This window comes from Mobula birostris, chromosome 5 (assembly GCF_030028105.1).
Source record: "Mobula birostris isolate sMobBir1 chromosome 5, sMobBir1.hap1, whole genome shotgun sequence".
Classification (NCBI taxonomy): domain Eukaryota; kingdom Metazoa; phylum Chordata; class Chondrichthyes; order Myliobatiformes; family Myliobatidae; genus Mobula; species Mobula birostris.
In genome coordinates this window covers 128,673,977-128,696,035 of record NC_092374.1, presented here as the reverse complement: position 1 = coordinate 128,696,035, position 22,059 = coordinate 128,673,977, and the positions used below count along the sequence as shown (strand labels likewise).

At 39.7% G+C, this 22,059-nt stretch overlaps 1 protein-coding gene across 1 annotated transcript; it reads left to right on the top strand.

Moving 5' to 3' along the window:
* The first annotated feature begins 282 nt into the window (after positions 1-282).
* On the top strand, positions 283-22,056 carry rnd3b (Rho family GTPase 3b). Its single transcript, XM_072258655.1, has 5 exons — positions 283-582; positions 885-972; positions 13,469-13,578; positions 18,085-18,219; positions 20,861-22,056. Exons 1-5 carry the CDS (start codon positions 439-441, stop codon positions 21,110-21,112), a joined length of 729 nt encoding a protein of 242 aa, XP_072114756.1. The 5' UTR covers positions 283-438; the 3' UTR covers positions 21,113-22,056.
* The last annotated feature ends 3 nt before the right edge of the window (positions 22,057-22,059 follow it).

Below are 22,059 nucleotides of genomic sequence, written 5' to 3'. Positions count from 1 at the left end.
GGTAGAGGCGGGACTTGGCGTAGGGCCGGAATATGATGGAACGCGGTGTCTTTCGGGAGTTGTAGTTGATACTGCATTTCTCATCGTGACAAAGACTGGGTATCTGACTACTGTACCCAGCGTGGCATGAGTCATCCCTGTATTTCAATACACACCGAATATAGAAAATACAAAGCGCGCTACAATCCTTATATGGGAAGAAGGCGGGGACTAATTGTTACCCATCTCTGTGACGGAGCTCTCGGATTGGCAGAGAGATGTTATATTAGGAGGTGCGCATCGCCCAAGTAAGAAACAGTTGTGGGTAGTTCCGGAGGTAGGGGACAGGTATAGGCAGGCAGGTCTGGAGCTCTCTATTTGCTGGACGAAATCACCCTTGTTTCTACGTACAATCCAGCGAAAATTTATTGTTTTAACACCCCCTCCAAATCCACGTCAATGAAGGAAAGAAGATCAAGCCAGAAACTCACCAAAAACGCGATGGATAGTCAAACTGTGAAATGCAAAATAGTTGTGGTGGGCGACAGTCAATGTGGAAAAACCGCGTTGCTACACGTTTTTGCAAAGGATTGCTTCCCAGAGGTATGTCACCCATCCGGTTTACTGGGCGACTGCATGATATTTGAATAAATCTTGTAGCGCACCTGTTTGAGGATTCATCTAATTTTATACTGTTTTGTTATTATTTCATACCAGCAGTTCTTGGTGGTCATCCTATTTTTACTAATTTTTAGCCGTCTTTTTATTGATAATTATATATTCTCCAATTTAAAATAAAATTGTTACACGAAAGCTTATTTTAAGTATTTGCTAGTGTTTGGGTTGATTTAATTGAATTTGAATGTTTAAATCGATATTTTAAAGCCATTCCTATTTGTGTTTAGAGTTATGTACCCACGGTGTTCGAAAATTACACAGCGAGTTTTGAAATTGAAACGCAGAGAATAGAACTAAGTCTCTGGGATACTTCAGGTAAGAAGCATGCCGGCTTCTGGATTCATTTTGTTACAAGTTCCGTTTTCCTCGCGGATTTGACCTTGTATGGTAGATTTTAAAAAAACGCGAGGAATTTTAAGCATTCTTGAGTCAAACCTACGTCTGTAAAGTCCTCGGACCTCGACCTGTGATGAAAATCTGTGTTTCCTAACTGGTATCTAACACGGATCGTGAAACTGTTAGCAGCCGGGTGTTTTTTGGGGGGATTTTATTTCTGTTTAACGATTGTTTCTTAAACCCCGCTCTCACTTAGATTATGAATGTGCTAAAGATCTGCGAATAAAGACTTCCTCGGGACAAGAATAATTGTCCTTAAGTGTCGTAACTGGGCTTGGAGCGTAATTTGCCAGTGGGTCCAGTTACGGAAGGGCGTGTGTAATAATAATTCTAGCTACTAGAAAGGCAGGTAGATAACCTACGTTTTCTCATTACTTTGTAAGGGAGTGTTGGTGATTGGGAAATGAGTATATTGCAGCGGGGAATCGGATATCCACACTCCCTGCCGTTACCTATTTTTTTTCAGTCTAAAGGAATAGGGGACTGGGGAATGTGATAGAGAAAAGAATCTCCCTTTTTTTTGGTGAAACGATACTATTTTAACCACTATGTATTCACCTTCAGCCTCAGAAACAAAGTCGACATTGCTGATGGAAAATAAAATCGTTTTTCATATTCTTGATTTCTGTAAAGCTTTGAGATGTAAAACGATTTGATTAATTAAAAACTCTTATTGTAATACACGGATTTAATTGAATGTCAGATCGGTGAAGTCGTCCACTGTGCGCGCACGCAATGTATTTAACGGAGCGCTTTGTAATGCTGGGTGGGCGCATTCCAAGCAGAATTTATAACACATTTTAGACAGAATGCAGTGGACGGGTGTAAGATGGTCCCAGATTCTTAGCTTGCCTGTTCGGTACTAAATTGACTTTTAAAAGGCATAAGTGCAAAGGTTATAGGATCATCATTAAGGCATATCAAAGAGCCGAGATAACCACCAAGGGAGTTTAATTGCTTGCAGAGGTTTGTGTCCGTCAGGCATTCTTCAAATGGTTTCCATTTGTGATCCAACACTGCTGGCATTTTCCCTTTCCAGACTGGTATGCCAGGAATTGCGTTGACGACCCTTAAAAACTGTCCGGAGCTTAAATCAATCTCTTTACTAGGCGAAGCGGCAGGAGGGGAATATCGCCCCCTATGCAAATTGGTTGCCATTGTGCAAGTGTTCGCTTTCATCCCTCCTCGCGGCAGACTGCCTAGACGTCGGTTTCCTAACTCTTCAAAATCGTCCCCACGTCATATCGTCTGCGTTGTTTCAAAGTCCAAGGATTAGTTACGTAACAGTGGAATTTTCTTAAAGTTGATGACTTATGAGGCTGAGTTCTCTCCTTGAGAGTAAAACATTCCAAGGAGGTCTACTGGTGTTAAATAAAGATTAGGAAATGACACCAACTTCTATTTAAATTATTCATATTATCCTGGTATAATTACATCTGCTTTCTCTTGATTAAAAACTTTTTAAAAACTGACTGCATGAATAGACTGTTCAGAGACATTCCAAAGATTACTAAACTTGCATTTAACTTGAGTGTTTTAATAATTTTTTTCTGTTGTTAGCATTATAGTACTGGTTGGATTTTCACTGCCAAAACTGATTATGTAATAGTGTCATACTTCAAGCATTAATGTATTAGGAGTTTCAATGACTTTCAGGTCTTTCAACTGCATTTAGATTAATAAAAAAAAGATCTGCTGGATAAGTTTTAATCATGATTAGCTAAATTTCCATACTTTTAATTGGACCTGGGACAGGGTTGTCAGGCTGCTCCCCATTCTAGGCCAATTAGTTGCGGCATTTGCGAATGATTAATAATTTTCCAATGCTGCACAATTGTACTAGCAATGGAATCCAAAACATTGTTCCGCATTGAATCAGAGCGAGTACTTTAGAAGTTTTAGTTGACTATTTCAAGATTGCTTGCCTGCTAATACAGAGCCCCAGGGAGATCAAGGTTTTTAAATCTGTAATCTTCAAGTTCAAAGTAAATATATGTATTCACAGTGCAAGTATGCTACCATGTTTTCCCTTGAGATTCATTTTCTTGCAGGCATTTGCAGGAAAATAAAGAAATACAATAGAACTTGAAGTTTTATACGTGACACACAGCCAATGTACAAAAAAGTAAATAATAGGAAAACCTGAGTTGTTGGCTTCTTGAAGGAGAGTCTGTAGGTTGTAGAGTCCATTCAGTATTAAATTGAATGAAGTTACGCACAGTGGTTCAGGAGCCTGATGGTTGGGTGGTATAATAGTTCTTGAGCTTCTGTCTGTTTTACAAGAGCACTGATATAGGACTGATATTCAGGAGTTAGAGAATATTGTTGGAGTTGTCCTAGTTAAGAACTGTAGATAATCAAATTATGTTTATTCATTCACATCTTAACCTGGATATCAATCTCTTGGGAACAATGGCCTCATCAGTGATAGGGATATGTTCTGTTTTTATATTTGAACTTTCATTTGACCACATCTGATCACAACTCACAGTTGGAAATTGCTGGCCTTGATGTCAGACCTGGCTTTTCTACAAGGCCATTCTATGTCCAATTTAATATCTGTGAAAGACATTTTTTTTAAATGACTGTGCACTCTTATCTAGAACAATTGCAGCACAATATTCTCTAGCTAAGAGTGTGTGAGCCTTCAAGTAACTGATCTGCTATTTTGTGCAGTTAAAATGCTAGAGTTTTTTAGGAAAAGGTTTGATGTTGTTATTTGAATCTTGAAGCATGGTTATTCTACTCTGGAGTTCAGTGTAGTTCTCGTTAGATTCTCATTAGTGGCAGTGCAAACTGCTGTTTTAATGGAAAGTATTGTCAAATGCATTCAATGCAGCATACAACACAGCCTGGCTGGCAACTTAGTTTGTTGATCCAATTTGGACAAGTCTGTTATTAGAAAATGTAGTGGTCCCAGAAGTAAGACTCTATGCTCAGTTAAATAACTATGCATACCTTAATACAGTTTGTAAGTATCAATGGCATACAGTTTGAGGCCAGCTACTTTTTAACATGTAAAACCGCAATTCTGTGCATTGTTAAAATCAACTTAAGTCACAAACGGTGGTCTTACTTAAGTGCTTATCTTATCACAACTAGGCTTAATGAAACAGTAGTCCAAATCTGCCCTCATCCCATTCTCCTAACAATAAGATGGGTGAAATGTGAAAGACCCATTTCCCTTTATCTAGAAAATGCTGATTGCTATTCAAGCAATAGGCCCTTTAGTCTTGTATTATGGTGTAATTAGTGTTTCCATCAGATAGTGATATAATTATGAAATGCATTAATTTCTTTTCAACAGATTACTGCAAAATGTGTGTAATACCTGTACAACAGCATAAGATAATGTGTAAACACTGGCCACTTGGTACCTGTACATTGATAATCAAATTCTTTGCTAATGCAATGTGAAAAGAGGGTAGATTCTTGACTTCACAAGATTAGTTGTGGATCATGAGGGAAATTCAATAATGTACTGAGTATAATTCATTCATTCCTTCCTGGAATGAATGTTTTTGGGTTGGGTACTAGTTAGATTGGCTGCATGACATTCCATACGCAGTCTGAAGCACGTAGTTGAGATGAGACAGTTCTAATATACTCTCATGAGTTTGATTAATTGCTGTTGAAATTCAAAATTCTATGAAGTTAAGGAAATCCAATTATTTTATAGATAGCAGTGCTTGATATGATTTCATTTGAAAGTGACCAAGAGAGTTAGGATTGAAGATATCTAATGATAACACTGCTTGTATGAAGAAGTGTAATCTGCAGAGAAGTTCAAATTGTCCTTTCAAAAACAATGGTTTTTTTTCAGCAACTAGAGGGTCTTTTTGTCTGTGTCACTGTCAATCAGCATTTATTGGCCATCCAAAAACATCTTGCTAATCCTGAGTGGCAGTTGAGTCAATCATACTTCTGTGGACCAGGGGTCATCTACATCAGAATGGATAAGAAATTAAGTTTTCGTTTCCTGATAAAACATTATTGGAACAGGAGAAATTTTGTAATTTCAGAAGTGATCACTGTTTCTGATGGTGGCTTTTATTTTATTCAACATTTATTTAGCTGCAGTTGTGAAGGTGTGATTTGAGCACATATCTTTAAAAAATTAAAGATTGGTTATTGCATTGTTTGTGTCAGTAACCAACAGTCTGGCAGTGTGCTGGGGGTGGGGGGTGTGCTGCAGGTGCTGGATCCTTCTGGTGCCATCATAGCATGCCCATAACTTTGGAATTTGGGAGGAAACCAGAGCACTTGGAGGAAACCCACATGGCCATAGAATGTTTAAACTCCTTGCAGACGGCAGTGGACTGAAGTGGGTCTCCAGTGCTGTACTTTAACCGTTGCACATCAGTAATCCAGTTCTCTTTGTATTTTGCCCTGTAATTTAACTGCTATGCATCTGCGTCCTATGAGAAGCATTTAGGTAATGACTCATGGACCTTAGAGGTACAGTGAAGGAGGTTCTATTTTATGTACTAGCAGAATTACCAGCTGTGATAAACATTGGCTTTTAAAAGTGCTGCAATACTGAACTACATTGGAATTTTGTTCCCTTTGTCAAGATGAAGCCTGCTTTTTATCCATTTTAACTTCTGGAACAATTCCCCATTCGTGATATCTCTGACCTTTGTATCAATATTCTAAAATCTATTTGTGAAACGCACTGATCTCCTATTTCCTCAGTAAATCCTTGTTCAGTTTCAGGCCTGAAAGGAAGGGGGAAGATGCCAGAATACAAAGGTGGGGGGAGGGGAAGGTTCACATGAGCATTGTTCCCTCAAGCCTATGACCGTGCACACTGCGCTGGGCCCTGTGAAGCTGCCTGTTACTTGCTTGCATGTTAAAATTGTGCCCATTTATCTGCATGGAGAGTGCAGCGTGCACCTACCTTTCTCCCATAGCTCATATGCCTCCCCTATTAGATTCCTTCACCAACCCTCTACCTTTCCCACTCAGCTGGTCTCACTTATCAATTGATATCAGATATCCTCCTTTCCCTCCCCCACCTTTTTATTCTGGCATCTTCCCCTCTTCCTTTCCAGTACTGAAGAAGGGTCTCAGCACAAAACTCCGACTGTTCATTCATTTCCATATTGCTGGCTGACCTGCTCTTTTCCTCGAGTCCAGCATTTTGTGTGTTGCTTTGGAATTCCAGCATCTGCGGAATCTGCTGTGTTTGATTGTTAGAAGTTGTGAAATCCTAAAACCACTAGTGTTGTCCAATGGCCCTGGGATCGAGCTTACTTTTCCTGTTTAAGAGTTTGTAGCATCCATGTGTAACTGTTAAGTGCTGTTCTCGGATAATTGGTAATGAGAGATCAGGCTACATTTAATCCCGCATGGGAATGTTGGTAAAATCTAGATAAATTGCCTTTGCTTCACTGCAGGAATTTGAATTGTCTTGAATATGAAACAGGAAAGCTTACATTAATTTTCAAATGATAAGCATAGACAATGAAATTGTCATAGACAATTGGTGCCAGAGAAAAGGAGCCATAAAGTACATTGGGCCCTGTATTCACTAGAACACCAAGGTAAATGTTAGAAAATTTCGAGTATGCTTACTGATATATTTTCCTATTGTCCTAATGTAAGTAGTTGATGCACAAGTACTTATCGATGTGTGGAATGGCATCTGGTTAGCAATGTGAATTTAAGACCTTAGTGTTTAGTCCTTATGAGTGATTTCATTAAGTAAAGTAATGAAAAAGAACTAACTAAAAATGCTATTGAGGCTGGAAATAAGAAATTAAAAAACAGAAAATGCAGACAATACTCAGCAAGATGGACAACATCTTGGAGTTTTTCTATCAAAAATCATGCCTGATGAAAGATGATTGACTTGAAACGTGCTTTCTCTCTTCACCGCCCCCCCCCCCCCCCCCCGGTATTGTGTGGGGAAGTGTTGTCATCCAGTAAAGAGCATTTCCTTCACTGTGGATCCAGATTCCCAGACCTGAAAGATTCTGAATCAAAGGTAGATGAGTTTTCTTTGAACACAAGGTCCTACAGAAACCGGGAGGCCTCAGAAAAGCACATCAAGTGCTGGAGGGACTCTGCAGGTCAGCCGCATCGATGGAGGGGAATAAACTCCAGCAATCTGCCTTTTCCAACAGCTCCCTTCTGGAGAGTGCCAAAGGGTTATTACACAAAAACTTCATGCTGTTTTAAAAGTTTCCTCCCCCAGGCAATTAATCCGATCAATCATTCTAGTTAGCCCTAAAATCAATTACATTGGTCACTGCACTGTAAACACTTTAAACCACTTTTTATAATGTTTGCCTTGTAAATATATGCTAGTATTTATCAAGACTTTAGACTCTGGCCTCTTGCCACTTCTCAACTGCTTATCTCCTCCCCAGGTCCCCCCCTCCTTCCCTTTTTCCTATGGTTGACTCTCCTCTCCTATCAGATTTCTTCCTCTCCAGTCCTTTCCCTTTCATACACACCTGGCTTCACCATCACCTGCTAGCTATCCTCCTTCCCCTTTTATACTCTGGTGTCTTCCCCACCTTTGCAGTCCTGAAGAAGCGTCTCAGCCCAAAAATGTCGACTGTTTATTCATTTCCATAGATGCTGCTTGATCTGTTGAGTTGCTCCAGCATTTTGTGTGTGTTGCTTTGGATTTCCAGCATCTGCAGACTCTCATGTTTATTATTTATAATGCTCTTTTTTTGTTGCTTGATGTGTGGACACAGCAAATTCCTATATATGTAACGTATAAGGTGAATAAACTTGATCTTGAAACAGTCGACATTTCAGGTTGAGGCAATTCGTCCCTTGATCTTAATTTGAGCAGTTAAAATACCTATTTGATTTATTGGCAGTAGATTCTCACTGTCTGTGACTATTTCCCAGTAGTTGTCATTTAGATCTATGGCACATGATTATGCCTCTGCTGTTTGCAGCTTGATGCAATACAAAGGAAACTCTGTGGAGTAGACTGGTCTGACCACATTAGCTTTGTATGTACTGTTCTACTAATGACTACAGCAAAATTGAGAGATTAAGACTGCTTTTTGTTTAAAACAAAATTCAAGTTAATTGTAAGATTCTCCTGGCTACTAAATAGGGATTTTTGCCCTACTCACTGTACTCTTCAACCCAATGTCCACTTGGTTTGATTGATGGGTGTTACAATAGAGCTACAGCACAGAGTAGTGCTTGGAAAATGGTGGGGGGAGGGAGAACCTGTGAGAATGGTGAAGGTAGAGCAGTCGAAGCTCTTGTCAGTAGTTTAATGACTTAGCTCTCATTTGAATGTGCTTTCTAAGCCCATTCCATTAAGTTTATCCCATTGTGGTGAAGTGATAATACTGCATTTAATGGCTAATGCCAGCCTTTCAGAGCTTGACTTCACTGAGCTTAGCCTTTCATTCTTGACCCACACCTGCTGCTTCGGCAAATGGCAGTGATGATGCCTCAGTCAATGCCTGACTCTGCTCCTGAAAGTAATGCGATCACTTTCTGAAGAGGAATTTAAATGTGTTGAGCTGCAATATGAAATGGCACAGCTATGACTGGAGTGGCACATTATTCAAATGCAGCACTTAAAGCATTCCGAGTGATGGCTTTGTAGAAATAGCTGTTCGCAGAATCAAAATTTTGGTGATTCTGATATCAACGTAAGTTTTATGGTTGGGTGAGAGAACAACTGAGCCAAAGGGGTTATTGGGTGAGTCACTCAGTGGCTATTTCAGTAGGTATCTCATGTACCTAATAAAGTGGTCACTGAGTGTATGTTTGTGCTCTTCTGCTGTTCTAGCCCATCAGTTCAAGGTTTGACATGCATTCAGAGATGCTGTAGTGCACCCTGTTGTAACACTTGGTCATTTGTGTTTCTCTCACCTTCCTGTCAGCGTGCACCACCCTGGCCATTCTCTGACCTCGAATGAACGAGGTGTTTTCATCCACAGAACTGCCACTCACTGGGTTTTTCTTTGTTGTTGTTTTTTTTTGCACCATTTTCTGTAAACTGCTGGTGAAAATCCCAGGAGATCAGCAGTTTCCGAGACTCAAACCGCAATCATTTCATGGTCAATGTCGCTTGTATCACATTTCTTCCCCATTCTGAATGTCTGAACCTCTCAACCATGTCTTCATGTTTTTATGCTTTGAGTTGCTGCCACATTGGCTGATTGTATATTTGCATTGTACCGGTATACCTAAAAGTGACCACTCAATGTATTTACCAAAAGAAGTGAGTTAAGCCAGCTTAATTCTGTCTGCAATTGCTAGCCCTGTTTGCAATCTGGTCGATAGACTATGGTAAAGATGCTAAAACTGCTTTAATATCAGCTAAGATTCCTACATGCCCTCTTCTCAGTGCTACCATGAGGGAGGAGGTACACTCACTGTTTTAGGAACAGCTTCTTCCCCTCTGCAATAGATTTCATAAGGACAATGAACCCATGCAGACTGCAAAACAACAAATTTCATGACTTTTTCCAGTGATATTAAACATGATACTGGTGATTCTGTTGATGATGGAGAGTTAAAGGCTAAGACCATAAACCTGTTACATTTAGGCCACCAATCTTTGCTTCCTCCTTTCTCATTAATCTCAAATTATAAAATGCAAGTTTGTATATGGCAATAAGTGTTTAGTGCAGTCAGTTTAGTTGCATGGTCATTGGTAATTTGTACAGTACCTAAAGAGAAATACTTGTGCTTTCCTTTTGTGAGTGGAAATATACCATGGTTAGTAGTTTTAGTAATTGTGTACTTTGATTCGCTCATTTTAGTTAATGTAATCCTTTTGCCGATTTTCATATTAGTGATATCTCCTTTCACCTTTAACCCATGACCTCTAGTTCTAGATGTCTAACCTCAGCGGAAAAAGCCTGTCTATACTGTAGATCTTTATCAAATCTCTTCCTCTCACGCGTTCTCCCCCCCCCTCCCAATTTTCCTACACTGTATGGAATAAAGTCCTAATGTCTGCAAACTTTCCCATTGACTTGGCTCCTTAAGTTCTGGCAATATCTTTGTAAATCCTCAAAATCCACCTTGGAGATATCAACACCATATAGATTGACACTTCAGTGTTAGGCTTTTGGTGGGAAGGAAGAGCTGTCAGTACCAACATCATGCATGGCTTTTCATTGCGATGGCGCATCCCGTGAAGTATTATCAAAGGCATTTTCAGCATCAACCTATGTGTGGAAGTGAAAAGGGTGTTGGTGAGAGGTATGAAGCCTTTTGACAGTAAGAAGTTCGGAGGGGGAATTTCTGGGGTTCGTGGCAAAAACCTGCTAATGGTACATCTGCTACTGTTGAAAAGCAGAGTAAGTGTTCAAGGGGCCAGAACTAGAACAGATCAGAGTTTGTCAGTGTTGGTATAGGTTGCAGAGCTGAAGGGGCATGGACAAAGTTGAAAATGAAGATTAGAATTTTAAAATGGAGGTGTCCCATCACAGTAGATCAGCACATGTAATGAGTGTAGGTGAGAAGAATGCGCAGCACATTGAGAGTGGAGCAGCAGAGTGCTGTATGTAAATATGGATGATGTACTGAAGGAGCGTGGAATAGGCTAACCACATGTAACAAAGATATGCTAGGATTTTTGCATATTCAGGTAATATAAACCTATTGAAGACTGTGTCTATCCTGAGTATACAGTGGATTCTGTTTAATTCGGTCATTGGTTAATCAGGGCAGCTGCTTGTTTGGGATAACTTTTAAAGAACAAAAACAAATTGAGAAAATAGCTGAAATTCCCTTTGTTGATTTAGCACACAATGTTGCTTAATTGGGTCAGAAGACTTGACGAACAGTTTTTAACTAGTGTTAGTCGAGTGCACTTGTGTGGCCATTAGATGCTACACAGTAATAGGACCAAGTGGTTTCTAAGTAGTCTTAGCTGCATTTGTTAGTGTTCAAAAAGCAGTGATTTTGTCACTAATAGTTGCTGAGGAATAAGCAGTAAGAAAATTCAGAACTGTTTTGCTCACTGCGGTTTCAAGCATTATGGCTTGGAAATGCCAGAAACGACCGGGACTGTAAATGAAACTATTTCACTACAAGTTAGGGATTAGGAAAAAATTAAAGAGATCAACAATCATCTTGAATGTAAGAATGAAAATCTAAACCTGGAGAATGTAATCCTCAAAATTGTCCATTATCTGCTGTTGGTGTCTACAGTGATTTAGTTCGTTTACAGTCAATCAAAAGAACATGGCAGCGTACACTGGATGAATTGAACTAATGCACAAGTTTACAGTGCTGTGGTATTTGCAGTGTTTGAATTTGTTCTGTATTTCATTTAAATACACAAATTCTTAGTTAAAGGTAGTTTGCCTTTTTTTTATATATCTTTTTAACTATTTCCAAGGAACTTCAACGGCTGATTGGGGCAGCCACTTAATTGGGCCAAAATGTACTGGTTCTGATGTGTCCCAATTAACCAGAATCCACTGTATTACCCAAGCAGGTTACTTCATTACTTGTAATTGAATCTGTATTTACAACCATTTGACATTTAATCATATATCTGACTGGTGTCTAATTGCTGTTATAATGGCTTTAAAGAGCCTTGTTGAATCTCTTTGCTTGTGGTTTCTTATAAGTAAACGTTATAGGAGGTTTCTCCAGAAGACCCCGATTTGGGATGTTAAGTTTTTTAAAATCAAACCCAAGCTACCTTCTTAGTGCTAAGAAGTTCTGTTGCTGAGAGCTGGGAATGGATCTCCTTCATTTTGAGATGATGGGTGGGGTGTGGGGTCAACTGAAGAAGTCCCTGCTGATCTAGAACAAGAAACCTTTGCAAAATGCAAGTATTTGTGAATATTGCTTAATTTTTAAAAAACTGCTTTACAGGTATGACTTTGAAAGGTGTCAGCAATTAATTTATTTGAAGAATCAGATTGTAATCACTGAAGTCTCATTTTGTGGAGTTTAACAAACATGATTTAAAAATTATTTTGGGTACAGTTCCATAAGGAACACAATTATATCTTCACAAATGCTTGCTGTATGTTCCGTTTCATAAACCAGTCTGATTTCAACCACCATGATTAATTTTTGTCCACTTGAAATGTATTCAAATTAAAGAACAGAAGACTGTTAATACAAACTGGAGGAACACAACAGTTCAAGCAGCCTCTGAGGGGAAAGTGACGGTCAAGATTGGGAAGCAGAATCTCTGCCTGAAATGCTGACCATTTCTCATTAATGCTGCTTGACCCACTGAGTTACATACATGGATAGAGCGTTGGCTGATTGGCAGGAAGCAGAGAGTGGGAATAAAGGGATCCTATTCTGGTTGGCTGCCGGTTACCAGTGGTGTTCCACAGGGATCAGTGTTGGGGCCGCTTCTTTTTACATTGTACATCAACGATTTGGATTATGGAATAGATGGCTTTGTGGCTAAGTTTGCTGACGATACGAAGATAGGTGGAGGGGCCGGTAGTGCTGAGGAAACGGAGAGTCTGCAGAGAGACTTGGATAGATTGGAAGAATGGGCAGAGAAGTGGCAAATGAAGTACAATGTTGGAAAGTGTATGGTTATGCACCTTGGCAGAAAAAATAAATGGGCAGACTATTATTTAAATGGGGAAAGAATTCAAAGTTCTGAGATGCAATGGGACTTGGGAGTCCTCGTACAGGATTCCCTTAAAGTTAACCTCCAGGTTGAGTCGGTGGTGAGGAAGGCGAATGCAATGTTGGCATCCATTTCTAGAGGAATAGAGTATAGGAGCAGGGATGTGATGTTGAGGCTCTATAAAGCGCTGGTGAGACCTCACTTGGAGTACTGTGGGCAGTTTTGGTCTCCTTATTTAAGAAAGGATGTGCTGACGTTGGAGAGGGTACAGAGAAGATTCACTAGAATGATTCCGGGAATGAGAGGGTTAACATATGAGGAAGATTTGTCCACTCTTGGACTGTATTCCTTGGAGTTTAGAAGAATGAGGGGAGACCTCATAGAAACATTTCGAATGTTAAAAGGCATGGACAGATTGGATGTGGCAAAGTTGTTTCCCATGATGGGGGAGTCTAGTACGAGAGGGCATGACTTCAGGATTGAAGGGTGCCCTTTTAGAACAGAAATGCGAAGAAATTTTTTTAGTCAGAGGGTGGTGAATCTATGGAATTTGTTGCCACGGGCAGCAGTGGAGGCCAAGTCATTGGGTGTATTTAAGGCAGAGATTGATAGGTATCTGAGTAGCCAGGGCATCAAAGGTTATGGTGAGAAGGCGGGGCAGTGGGACTAAATAGGATAAAATGGATCAGTTCATGATAAAATGGCAGAGCAGACTCGATGGGCTGAATGACCTACTTCTGTTCCTTTGTCTTATGGAATTCCTCCAGCAGTTTTGTTTTGTCTCTAGACTGTATTATGATGTGTGCGCTTTCTGCAAAATGGTGATTGTCTAACTGATGGTGTGGGCTTGCTTTTGTTTAGGTTCACCCTACTACGATAATGTCCGACCGCTTTCCTACCCAGATTCTGATGCTGTTTTGATTTGCTTTGATATAAGTCGTCCAGAGACCCTTGACAGTGTCCTTAAGAAGGTAAGTGTAATACAGATGTTCCCTATTTAGCATCAGGATATTTAATTGTGACTTGGGATCAATTAATGGCCAAAACAGAATTGTAATGTGTATTCTGATGCACAAAGGAAATTAATAGCATTTCACACCAGTGTCTCCAAGTAGAATGGCATTCCAGCTACAGAAATGCCTTGATCGATTTTATTTGCAACCCCTTGATCAGGGGTCCACAGATGACTTGGTTAATGGTAGAGGTCCATGACATAAAGGTTGGGAGACCCTTCTCTTAATTAACCATCTATATTCAAGACTTTCTTTCGATACTAGCATTCCAATATTCATGTCGGAAACACACCCCTTTTTTTTTGAGTGCATTGAATATTGTTCTGGCAAGTCAAAATCCTTGACTATGTAGAGAATGCTAGCTCCTTTGAAGTTGATATGTATCCATTTCCCAAGAGAACTCTGAATAACTGTTGGCTCAATTTCAGACCCAGTGACAACATGGATCTGGTTAGTGGCTGGTACTCCCCGGAAATGAGCTGACCTTAGTGGAACCTGGTGATGTAATTGGAATAGAAATGTAATCACGGCTGTGCCTGCCTTCATGCTGACAACTAATCAAAAAGAGTGGAACACAGAGATAGCAGGAGGCACTGAAGGAAAAAGCACATTGGGATTCCATATATTCTTTACAATAAACAAGATAGCCAAGGGTACTATGTGAGCCTGTTAATAATTATTTTTGATGTTGATTGACTTAGACTCATGATCTATATTTTAGAAATCTATTTAGTTTCTGTGTTAACATTTAACTTCTCCCATTTAAAAAAAAACAAAGAAATAAAAATAAGCCAAAATGGGTATGAGCAAAAATCGATATATTCCAATGATCTAGATTAAATTTAAACATTATAACAGCAGGAAATATCACCAGGAGTTCAAATGGCTGATGTTCACTTTGCTGTGGAAGGAAAACAGATGTACTTTCTAAATGAGCATAAGAATGACAGCTTTGTGTACACTGTCTGGAATGCTGTACAGCTGAAGAGGCTGGAGTTTGTTTGCAGACTTTTGCATACCTGTTAAACTTGATTCACATGAAGTGTGAGTGAGTCATCAGGATGGCAAGAGGTTGGCCACATTGGCTAATAAACCGGTGCTAGATCTTTCAATCTAGATCGATCACTGTTGGCAATTATGATAAAGGATGTTTATAACTGATTTGGGGTTCAGCACAGATGACTGGCATTTTTTAAATGTTCATGAAGTGCAGTAACTCTTGGCTTTCAATATTTGTGTGATTGTCCTATTCATTTGGAATAATAACATTCAAAAGGGAAAAATGTAATCTTTTTATATGGTCATTAGAACATTAGTCAATGGTTTAAGCTTCTCCAGTGGCTGCCTGTTGGTATACTTATACGGTGCAAGTTTTGAAGCTAATATAGGAAAGATGTTCTTCAGCTTCCAACCCTCCTACATGCCATTTGTTCTTTTAAAAATCCACTTGGCTTTGAACCTAATAATATGATCCTTGTGTTTCTGCTGTCTTTCACATGACCTGTATGATAGTCTTGGTGGAAGTTTGGCTGCTGTATCTCTGCCATTATAGTTACATTTCATACTGTTTCTCATGCACAACCTATGTCTTGGCTTGAAAGACCTGGCCAGCAGTTAACACATTGGTGCTAATAGTAGACTTTTGGCAATGACACAGTGGGCTATTGAATAGAGTTTCTGTCTGCCTTAATCAATTTACCCATTACATTATTAATCACTATTTCATGCAAGATTGTAGTACACACTTTAAATAAGGGTGAATGAATTTCAAACTAAAAGATGTTTTCAGACTTCCTTTGAACAATTCATTGTGTGGAAAAACATTAACAAATGGAGTTATTGCCAAATATTGGTATTATTAAGACTGAATATTTGTGACATTAAATCACTTTATTATCACTCTTGGACCACTTTAATCATTGTACTAGTCACCCTTGAACACCCCTTTGTACCTCACTCGATTTGAGGATGCTCGAGTTTGCCAGGACTGTAAAATTTAAGCTGCAAGGAAAGAATGGATTTGCTGGGATTATTTTCTTTGTAACAGTTAAGGCAAAGTAGAAATTGAATTCAAGGACCTCTAAAATTGGAGAGACAAGTTAAATTTGTTAAAAATTCCTTCTAACAAGATCAAAACCAGGGTGCCGCTCCTAAGCAGATGATTTAAAATTCTGTGCCTGATAAGGTGCTGGAAACAGATGTTATTAGTGCATATAAAAAGTTCTTGGCTGATTATAAACTGTAGGGCTGGAGTCTCAGTGCCTGAGCATGTTTTGTCTGCAACATGCAAGGCTCGCTGGAGGGCTGCTGTGTCAGGCGCAGGCTCCCGATCTCAGGTCCTCCATTACAAAGTTCAAAGTAAAATTTTACCATCAAAGTACAGATGTCACCATTTACAACCCTGAGATTCATTTTCTTGTGGGCATACTCAACAAACCTATAGAATAATCACGATTAAAAATCATCAAAAGATCACTCAACTACAGTGTCAACCAGAGTGCAAAAGATGACAAACAGCAAATGCAAAAAGAAAATAAATAAGCAATAGGTACCAAGAACATGAGATGAAGAATCCTTGAAAAGTGAGTCCATTGGTTTTGGGAACATTTCAACAATGGGGCTAATGAAGTTATTTCCTCTCGGTGCCAACTTCTAGCTCTAGTGTGGGAGAAACTTGGTGGTTCAGGAGGGATGTGGAGAGTTGATGTTTCGGGTCAAGACCTTCATCTGAACCGGCCCGCTATAGTTCTCTAACATTTTCTTCTGCTCCCATTTCCCTGCTGCTGCAGCCTCCATTCCTGTTCTTTGATTCTCCAGATTAAACTAATTCAGCTCTCCAACCGTGCAACTTCAATAAATTATTGTTTGTTAAATTCCACATCCTGCGTCCTTGGCCTTTCTGGCTTTCATTTGCTTCAAATTCATCGGTCATTAGTATCTGCTTTTCATTGAAATTTTAAAAACTTGGAACCCAGTGTTTGTCAGGCAGACAATCTCTGAAGAGTATTGATAATTTCTGGGGTCACCCGTCTAATAAAGACACTGCCCAAAAGAAGGCAATGTAGAAAAATGTTCTACTTCTGTAGAAAAAATTGCTAAGAACAATCACTGTCATGGAAAGATCATCATTGCCTACATCATATGATACAGCAAATAGTGTGTTCAAATCCCTCTATCATCTGAAACCTACCTATTTTACAACCTAGTTTAAAGTCTTCGAACATTTGCCAGTGATTCCATTCCCCCAGAGCCAGTCACTATGTTCACCCTATCATTAAACTCGGCCTTAAGCTCTGAAATTCCCAATGTCTCTTTTTTCCTTAAGCTTCTACTTTCCTGACCGTGCTTTTATTTGGCTAAACTATCTTTTGTTCTGATTATATTAACATGAAGTGTTTTTCACATGGGTCTCCAATATGAAGTAAATACTGAGCAGACTATAACCTGTATGGCTACTGTTAAATTCCTAACATGTACACTATTCTGAGCTCTGTCATAGGAAGAGAGGCAGAGGGAAAGGTTGAAAACTTCCTTGAAGTGTAGCACTCCCCACTGATTCCATGGCAGCCTCTGGTCCATGACTGTTCAGTGGAGTTGTACCAGTCAGGATGGAATGGAGACCTTGGCCATGAATTGGAACAACACCTCAAGTTTCTCAAAACCAGAGTACAAACAAGTTATCCTGGATTTTGAGAGACTAAGAACCCCGCAAGTGTAGTGAGAAATGTGCAGTAACTGGGATGCAGTACAGTTCACAGTAACAGCGAAAGCACAATCAGTTGTAACTTTAATTGTGATCTTATTTGTACATGTAACAAATCACTAAAAAAAAAACTTCCTGACGTTTTAAATACTTATTAATCTGGCTGTGTATTGTACAAGTTTTATGAGGCAAATTGATATGTCGATTTGTGCACAAGTTCTGTTTGGCAGAAAGATGTGCAGTGCCATGATTTCTTGCCTTCCGGAATGGTTTGAAAAATGCTAGCTCAGCGTTGTAACGATAAGCACAAAGGTATGCTTCCCTTTCACAGTGGCACACAAGTCAAAAGAACCAATATACACTAAATCCTTGCTGAACTCATAAGAACTTTATTCAGAATCAGGTTTATTATCACCGGAATGTGTTGTGAAATTTGTTAACTTAGCAGCAGCAGTTCAATGCAATACATGCAGGAGAGGAAGGAAAAAATAAAACAATAAATACAATTAATTACAATATGCATATATTAAATAGATTGAAAGTCATGTCAAAAAACAAACAATATATATTAAAGTTGAACTATACCTGCACAATTCCACCTGGAGTATATTGCCACAACTGTTGGCATGCTGCTGTAATCTTCTGTAATTGTTTAATATTGCATTTGAGAGCCACAAGCTACCTTTGCAGTGGTGAGGGTGGAAAAGTGGACTCAATGTATGGATAAGCTCACCATTTTGTTTGTTTTTTTTCCCTCCCAGTGGAAAGGCGAGATTCAAGAATTCTGCCCAAACACAAAAACCTTGTTGGTTGGCTGTAAATCAGATCTGCGTACAGACCTGACCACATTAGTGGAGTTGTCCAATCACCGACAGAATCCAGTGTCCTATGATCAGGTAGGTCTTGATTTTGATTACTCAGTCGTGACCATTGTTCTGGCACAAAGGAGTGTGGATGGTATGCACACAAAATAAATGCTTGGGAATAATGAATTCAATGCACAACACCTCTGGCATAACAGATTGCTGTGGGGACATCCCATGAGTTTTTGTTGTGCCAGTTTAAAGGTGAAGCAGCAGCCTTGCAGCTCCCATGACCCGGCGTCAATCCAAACCTGAAATACTGCCTATGTGGAGTTTTACGTGACGGTTTGAATTTCTGCTGAGTAATCCTACTTCCTCCCACATCCCAAAGACATGGTGTGTTAATTGGCCCTGTAAATTACTTTTTGTTTTCATGTGAGTGATAGAATTTGAAGATCATTGATGAGAATGTGGGGAGAAAAAAATTGAAGTAGAATTAGAGAAGATTGATGCTTAGTGACTGGCATGAAGTCTGTGCACTAAAGGGTTGGTTTGACATTAGTAATGCAGCATGGAAATAGGCCCTTCAACATGGCATGTCCATGGTTACCTGAGATGGCCCTACTTGCCTGCATGTGGTCCTATCCCTCTTCTGTCTGAATCACCTTCAACCTGATGGCATGAAAATTGATTTCTCCATCCATTAAACAAATCCGACTCTTCACACCTGTTGATGACTTCCCTCTCGTCCCCACCTCCTTCCCTTTCTCTGATTGTCCACTCCTCTCCAATCAGATTCCTTCCACTCCAGCCTTTGACCTTTTCCACCTGCCTGCTTCATCTGTCAACTAGCTAACCTCCTTCCCCTCTACCACCTTTTTATTCTGGCATCTTTCCCCTTCCTTCACAGTCGTGAAGAAGGGCCTTGGCCCGAAATGTCAGCTATCCATTCATTTCCACACATGCTGCCTGACCTGCTGAGTTCCTCTAGCATTTAGTGTGTTACTCTGGATTTCCAGCATCTGCAGAATATCTCGGTGATTTGTCCCTCTAACCCTGATGGTCAGGATTTCAATCTTTCTTTCATTTCTATGCTGTATGGCAATGGATCCAGAGTAAGACTTATTTCATTCTCCTGTACTAGAAATGACATTAAGCAATCTTGAATTTTTTCAAAGTTTTATATACTCGGAAAAATATTTATAAATATTCTTATGTTTATATTTATAAATATTCTTAAATATTTATCAATGTTTTATATTAGAGAAGAGGTATCACCAATAGTATAATGAACCCATAGCAGATAATAAGACTGAGCTTCAGTGTGAGTGAGTTAAATCAAGTAAAATCATCTGGGGGTCTAGGCTACCTGCAATGGCTTGTATACACAATCACTTCCCTAAGCATTGTACTGTTGGTGGTTCCTCTCTTCAATATAAAACATCAATAAATAAGAATATTTATGATTATTTTTGCTCTTATTATATGCTGTTTACATTTATCAATTGTAGATCCAAACCAATTAAAATCCCCATTACAGGATATTGATTGCTTTTTGCCAGTGATGCCTGAATTATATGAGCTAGTGCACTGACTTTTTTTAAAAAGGTTGCACTTTAAAACCTAGAGTTTAAACATTGATTCTTGAACATAATATCTTGGCCACGTTTCAGTCCTTTGTTAATTCAAAATGATAAGGTGTGTCAATAGAGAAAAGGCAAGCAGGCTTTTTCTTGAGGATGAGTATCATAAGAAATAGGAGCTTGCTCCGCCATTCAATAAGATCATGGCTGATATGACCATCCCCACCTACCTGCCTTTTGCCCATAACCCTTAATTCCCCTACTATGCAAAAATCTATCCAACCTTGTCTTAAGAATATTTACTGGTAGGTTCCACTGTTGCACTGGGCAGAGAATTCCACAGATTCACTGCTCTTTGGGTAAAGCAGTTCCTCCTCATCTCTGTCCTAAATCTACTCCCCTGAATCTTGAGGTCACATCCCCTAGTTCTAGCCCCACCTACCTGTGGAAACAACTGTCCTGCCTCTATCTTATCTATCCCTTTCACAATTTTGTTTGTATAAGATCTCCTCACATCCTTCTGAATTCTAGTGAGTACAGTCCCAGGTAACTCGATCTCTCCTCATAGACTAACCTTCATCCTCTCTGGAATCAACCTGGTGAACTTCCTCTGTACCACTTCCAAAGCCAGTATATCCTTCAAGTAAGGAGACCAGAACTGTACGCAGTGCTCCAGGTGCAGCCGCACCAGTTCCCCATATACAGCATAACCTCCCTGCTCTTAAATTCAATCCTCTAGCAATGAAGGCCAACATTCCATTCACTGCCTTGATAGCCTGCTGTACCTGCAAACCAACCCTTTGCAATTTGTGCACAAAACCCTCCCAAGGCCCTCTGCACAGCAGCATGCTGCCATCTTTTACTATTTAAATAATAATCTGATCATGGGCTAAGAGTGAAAGATGCGACATTTAAAGGGAACATGAGGGAAACCTGTTCCATCAGGGTGGTAAGAATGTGGAATAACCTGCCAGTGCAGGTGGTGAATACGAAGTTTGGATAGGTACATGGAAGAGAGGGGTATGGAGAGCTCTGATCCAGGTGCAGGTTGTTGGAACTAGGGAGTTTAAATAGGTTGGCATGAACTAAATGGTCCATAAGGCCTGTTTCTGTGCTGTCGTTTTCTGACTCTATGGCTGTTTTCTCTTCAGGGCACGAACATGGCCAAACAGATTGGAGCAGCAACATACATTGAGTGCTCATCGTTGTCATCAGAGAACAGCGTAAGAGACATTTTTCACGTGGCTACACTGGCCTGTGTAAACAAACCGAACAAACACGTAAAGCGCAACCAATCAAAGCGGGCCACAAAACGAATTTCACACGTGCCCAGCAGACCAGAACTGTCCTCAGTGGCTCCCGATTTACGGAAGGACAAGGCGCGAAGCTGCACTGTGATGTGAGGACAGTGGGACTGCAGGAAGCAGTGGGAGGTGGTCAGCTCAAGTTACAATGATGTGGAACGAAAGGCTATTTTGAGAAAAGAAAGGACTCCGTTCAATGCGCGGCATCATTTACATACCAATGTGTCTCAAATCGCATTTGCAAAGATATCCTTCACCTTTTTTAATGAGTGCGACCTTGGGGTTCAGCAAATGGAATGATCTGGCTTGGAATAAGCTGGATGTAGATGCTGCCAATGGAATTTGTGAGACAATATCCTAGGGGAATCCAGGTCAAAGACTTGCAAAGGCCTCATACCAGTTAAAGAAGGCACGTGAGCTTGTTAGGAGGGGAGGGCGAGAAAAGGAAACTGTTAAGCCAGAAAGCATACTAACATCCTACTTCATTCTTGGGAGAGTTCCGAGGATGTCTTTCCAAGACCCTCTGATGGGGCCAATAATCTCCAAATAATATTGAACATGTAACAAAAGCTGTAGTTGCACTTTGTCCATTGTCATTGAAAGAATGAGGTCATTCCAATGTTTTGACACCACTGAACATTTGGTTTCTTCACTAAACAATGCTGTATGATTGGTGCATCATGATGCTTTAGGGTGGTATTATATAATGGCTGGCAAAAGCTTCTCTGTAATAGGTATTGTAACCTTTTAAATTATGTTTTCAAACTGTAGAGCGTCTTACAATTTTTTTTTGAATGTTGAAGTTTGTATGTCCATTCTAATGTTTTGGCAGTATTTATTGAGGTATAGTTTTTTTCCCTTGGAAAATGTAATCAAGTATTGATGTAAATTATTGCAATAATTCATTTTAAAAACCAGTTAGAAATATTCAAGCAGACTTCTGTACCTTATCACGAAACTGTATTTTTAATCTAAGCTTACTGCAGCTTAGATCTATAAACAAAGAATACTTATTTCTTTGCCAAATAAAAAAAAAACTCTCATCA

Bases quoted from the DNA above. Each gene is read 5' to 3' on its own strand.
- rnd3b (XM_072258655.1), top strand. From the start codon at position 439: ATGAAGGAAAGAAGATCAAGCCAGAAACTCACCAAAAACGCGATGGAT. The intron at 13,579-18,084 runs GTAAGTGTAATA...TTTCCCTCCCAG, and splicing joins TTGACAGTGTCCTTAAGAAG to TGGAAAGGCGAGATTCAAGA. The intron at 18,220-20,860 runs GTAGGTCTTGAT...TTTTCTCTTCAG, and splicing joins ATCCAGTGTCCTATGATCAG to GGCACGAACATGGCCAAACA.